This window comes from Triticum dicoccoides, chromosome 3B (assembly GCF_002162155.2).
Source record: "Triticum dicoccoides isolate Atlit2015 ecotype Zavitan chromosome 3B, WEW_v2.0, whole genome shotgun sequence".
NCBI lineage: Eukaryota > Viridiplantae > Streptophyta > Magnoliopsida > Poales > Poaceae > Triticum > Triticum dicoccoides.
The window spans coordinates 177,460,146-177,465,021 of record NC_041385.1 but is presented as its reverse complement, the minus strand read 5'-3'; the positions used below and the strand labels follow the sequence as shown (position 1 = coordinate 177,465,021).

Genomic DNA, 4,876 nt, shown 5'->3' with positions numbered 1-4,876 from the left:
TCCAAACCTGGGAGAAGCCAATGGGCACAGTAGGAAGATGTGCATGGCGTCCTCAATAGCGGCGTCACATCTCGGCTGCAGCTTCTCCAGAGCTGCCCCACAAAAACTACGGTGGAAAAAAGTTCCAGAGAAACTGTAGTCGAGTTCTTTTCAGCTCCTAACCCCCACTCCATATTTGCTCACTTTCTTACTGATACACATCTCACATTCAACAATTGATTACAACAACATGTGATGATATTCACATCTGAAGAAAAAGAAAACTTTTTAACAAGATTCAACAAGCATGTGCACACTAAACTGGAAATTATAGCTCTCAGACAAAAGAATTGCATATTATTTTGACATATGCACACATCATATAGTATCTTATCATAAAGTTCTTATGACAACAACTTAATCACGAGTTACTCTGCTGAACGTGCTCAATGACTCTGATAACGTGTGAAATTATGGTGCTATGTTGACCATTTACTTGCAGGATTTCACGTCTTTCCGTACTTGTGCAAGCTTACTCTATTATACATTTATACTTGTACTATTTTTTATGTACATCTGGTGTACTTACATTTTGGTGAATACTGTTCTCTTCTCAAATCAAGAGGTTGTTAATAACACTGTTTGATTTTCTGCAGGACCCCATGATCTCAAAAATGATCTTGTCAGCAAATGATTTTGGATGCTCTGATGAGATATTGACGATAGCAGCATTTCTATCTGTTCAGGTTAAGATTTGTGTCTGATATGCCCTTCATTTTCTTGTGCTATTTTAATCTTTGAATTGTTCTGACAACCCCAATTTACAGTCTGTGTGGGTTTCTATGCGGGGAGTGAAGAAGGAATTTGATGAGGCCAAACTTCGGTTTGCTGCTGCTGAGGTTTGCAGGATTAACTTGCTGCCTAATATCTTCAGTTACACTGGAACCCTGATGTTACTTTGCTGCTTTTTTTACAGAATACTTAGCTGTTAATATTCGAAAACTAGACCAACAGGGACTAGCCATTGTGTTTTTTGTTAATCAAGTAGAGACAACCGTAAGGCACCCCCTACAGAGCACAGGGCTTGAACATTGGGCTGTGAGCTGGGCGCGCAGCCGCGTGCACGCCTCTAGAAAACTGGTCGACACCCAGTTGTCTACTTAACCTTTAATGTTGACACTCATTTTGGTGCTTAGCGTAGCCAGCTGCAATGTGATACCCATATACCACAGAAGAGGAATATCATGTTACCAAGTATAATCCTTGTTTCATTTCAGTTAACTCATGATCAAGTTCCTAAAGTAGACAAGACTAAACAATTTCTCTCGTTTTCAGATTTCAGCAAAATCCTTAATGGTTATTCTTCTTAAATGCTTTCATCATTGATTATTATGGGCTTACAACCAGTAAGAGTACTGGTGATAGACTGGCTAGTTCTAGAACAAATGATTTTGGGTAACTCAAGATTAGTGTTATGGAGCAAAAAGAACTTGGATCATGAAAATGCATACGACCAGCACCGTTCCTATTTAAGAGCCTCCTTCTCTGTGTTCTGTACATGCATGTGCAAACTGTCAGAACTCAGAAGTATGCATATTAAGAGCATCTCTAATAGCTTGAGTTGTCGGAAACTATTTGAATAGTCTAAATTGTTCAATAGAAATGAGATAATAAATAAGTTTGATCTCTATTTACACCTTGGAGCTTGTGCAAGGATTGTTGGTTCAAGTTCATACAACTTATCTCTTTCTCATTTATTCTATGGCACATCATCACATATCCTATGTGGCAAAAATTACCAACAACTATCATATAACTATTGGAGACACCCTAATTATATTTGCTCTTGGTTTCTTTTTCATCTTTGCCAATGGTCTTGACTCTTGTATTTTATGTTGTACTGCAGGGTGATCATGTAACGTTCCTGAATATCTACAAAGGATTTCACCAGTCTGGAAAATCTAGTCAGTGGTGTTACAAGAACTTTTTGAATCACCAAGCACTGGTCTGTTTTTGTCACAAGACGCCATTCTTTTTAATTAAGAATATATACATATTCAAAGATATGTATTTTCCTTGTTGAACAACATTTTGTTGTCTTTGCTGCAGAAGAAGGTCATTGAAATCAGGGCACAGCTTGTCAGGGTTATGAAGAGGTTTGGCATACAGCTGAAATCTTGCGACAGAGATATGCAGGTAGGATCTTTCCAGCTTTTTTTCTCGAACACACATCAAACATTTTTTATTTGGAGAAGCACGCCGAGAAGGCACAAAAACTTACAGGGCAAAATGGAAACAAATGGCAAACAAAATTACTGGAACAAAAGCCTGGGCTATACCTATACGGCTATACCCAAGCTATGTGCGTACCATGGAATTTCAAGTGTTCTCTATAGCCATTCTGCAAAATAATAATTAATAATAACCTAAACAGTAGTAACTCTTATCCCCATGATCCGTATATCCTTTTAAAAGCATCACTTTGGCCGCTGGCTGTTAATTAAGTTGGTCATTTCAGTGATATTCTTAACTGAATGCGAGTGCATTTACTTTTCAGATTGTGTTATTATGCTAATGCATTTTTGGAAATTACATGCTATTATGAAATGGGTTGACTATATCCAGCTTGATTCGCATAGAACTTGATGACATTCCAATCCGGCATTGTTTGTCCTCATTTGAGGAGAATATGCATACAATGTACAATTCACTGATAGGTATTATCAACATTTACGGAGAGTTCAACGACTATCTTGTACCAATTGTTTGTTCTAGCGGTTTTCAGTATCTTGCTCTTGTAGAATTATTTTTGAACTCATTCTATGTACTGGTGAAAATGCTTAAAACTTCCTGTCAGTTCTTTACGAGCTGCTGTTATAATGCCCACAGGTTGTTGAACCTTTCACACACTTATGCTAACTGCAATGTTATCTCAATATTCTGCAGGCAGTTAGAAAGGCCATTATTGCTGGTTCGTTTGCTAATTCATGTCATCTGGAGGTATTTACTCACATCCTACATTATTGAGCAGATTTCATGTTATCATGCATCTCTAGGATGTAGCATGTGTAACGAGAGCTTCATTTCATGTTACCATACATCTCTAAATTTATCTTTTTTTTTGTGGTTTATGTGATGTGCCCTTGCACAATTTTCTTGATTTATCCTAAATAAGTGCAGCTATCAGCTGCATATGCAACTTGCATGTAAGTTGCCGGTGTCCCTACTGACATTCTCTGCCACACAGGAATATGGCCAGAATGGAATGTATAAAACAATTAGGACGTCACAAGAAGTTTACATTCATCCATCTTCCGTACTCTTCAGGTAAGTTTAGCAGGAGTATTTTTTTACTATATTCGACATTTATTTGGGTGACTTTGTGGCATAGCTCCTTGTGCACTTCTTTGGGAACAATGCTCCTTATGCACTTCATGACATTTCCCTGACGTTTTAGGGTTAATCCGAAGTGGGTCGTCTACCAGTCTCTTGTTTCAACTGACAAGCACTATATGCGTAATGTTATTGCCATTGAACCATCATGGCTTACTGAAGCTGCACCACATTTCTACCAGTTCCGAACACCCAATCCAGCTCCGCACTAACTTAACTGTGGTAATTTCCTACTCAATTGTGTTTTTCTTTCATTTATCCGTTCCAACAATGTTGTTACTTTCATATGTTATGTTGATTGCAGACGGTGCACTGTTGCATTAATGGTAAGAGTACTCATTTTGCCTTTTGCTCTTTTGGCTAGTGTACTAAGGTTGGCTGGGGTCTCATCATTTTGGTCAGTCCATTTGGGCCAGCCAGTATACAGATCAGTATGGCTTGTTCTTATCAAATATTAACTACTTTGAAGAAAATCAATTGGAGGCAAAGAAAGTAAGAAAGTAAGTCTTATTTGAATATTATCTTGCTTCTGTCCTTGGCAGCTGACATATATTTGATGTAATAAGAATTTACTTTGGTTTTATTTTATTTGATGTTTTGTAGGAATCTTCCATCTTGTAGAGGCACAGGTTTTTCCAAACTAACGGAAGCCACCATGTTTGTATATAATTTGGACTTATGGTGCTATCCTGTTGTTTAGCGCTAGGAGTATATTTTGTGTCCCCATTATCTATGCTGCATTGCCCATACTAGTATCAAGTGCCCTTTAGCTATATGGGGTTTGCGAAGACTTATTCCAGAAAAATCATTTGAAGATTTGACGAGTAGTAGCTGAGTTACATTCTAGATTTTATTGTGAAGTTAATTAAACTACAACAGTATTTTGATCTGAGCCGCAGGATGTACCGTAGGCAAATGAAATGCTCTTGTATTGCGCATAGCTTCAGTTTATGTTCCTTTGAGACATCGAATAGCAGCAGCAGTAGTATTTACTTCTTTCAGTGTTTGTGTAATCCCAGTGTGAATGCTGTCTTAAATACTTATGCACATGGATCCAGCTTTTTTGGTCTTTTGGGACGTGCATTAAAACGAATCAACATGCTTGTAGCCCCAAGGCCCATAAATTTTCAGGACTGAGCTCCATGTATCTTCTTCTTTTTGAAAAAAAAAAGGATACTGTTCCAACGGCTAATTTAGCCACCTGCAGTGGTCATAGCCGCTTCGGCAAATTCATGGTTATTGGCTTTTCCTAACTGGTGAATGCTTTATCAGCCAATATAGATTCCAGTTTGCATTATACTCCTACATACTTTAGGGATCCTTGTTATATTCCAAATTTCAACTCGTCCATCTTGATCATAAACAACTAGATTCTTTATCACTGGGGCATAAGCAAAGCAACAAGCAAGTCAAGAAGCGAAGAAAAGAAGCTCCAAGGTGCTGGTGTTTCCCAAAGCTGCGGTTTGTTGCTTTCTGCTTCCACTTTTTTCTTTTAACAAGTGGA

At 38.0% G+C, this 4,876-nt stretch overlaps 1 protein-coding gene across 2 annotated transcripts in view; it reads left to right on the top strand.

Annotated features, from left to right (window-relative positions):
- Window positions 1-3,863, top strand: part of LOC119275425 (probable pre-mRNA-splicing factor ATP-dependent RNA helicase DEAH9) — a 16,302-nt gene extending 12,439 nt beyond the window's left edge. For both annotated transcript variants that reach the window (XM_037556263.1, XM_037556262.1), the window contains exons 17-24: window positions 636-725; window positions 807-878; window positions 1,886-1,984; window positions 2,089-2,175; window positions 2,926-2,979; window positions 3,227-3,306; window positions 3,437-3,594; window positions 3,737-3,863. In XM_037556263.1, coding sequence (XP_037412160.1) covers window positions 636-725; window positions 807-878; window positions 1,886-1,984; window positions 2,089-2,175; window positions 2,926-2,979; window positions 3,227-3,306; window positions 3,437-3,584 — 630 coding nt within the window. In that variant the 3' untranslated portion in view covers window positions 3,585-3,594; window positions 3,737-3,863. The remainder of the gene's footprint in view (window positions 1-635; window positions 726-806; window positions 879-1,885; window positions 1,985-2,088; window positions 2,176-2,925; window positions 2,980-3,226; window positions 3,307-3,436; window positions 3,595-3,736) is intronic.
- The last annotated feature ends 1,013 nt before the right edge of the window (window positions 3,864-4,876 follow it).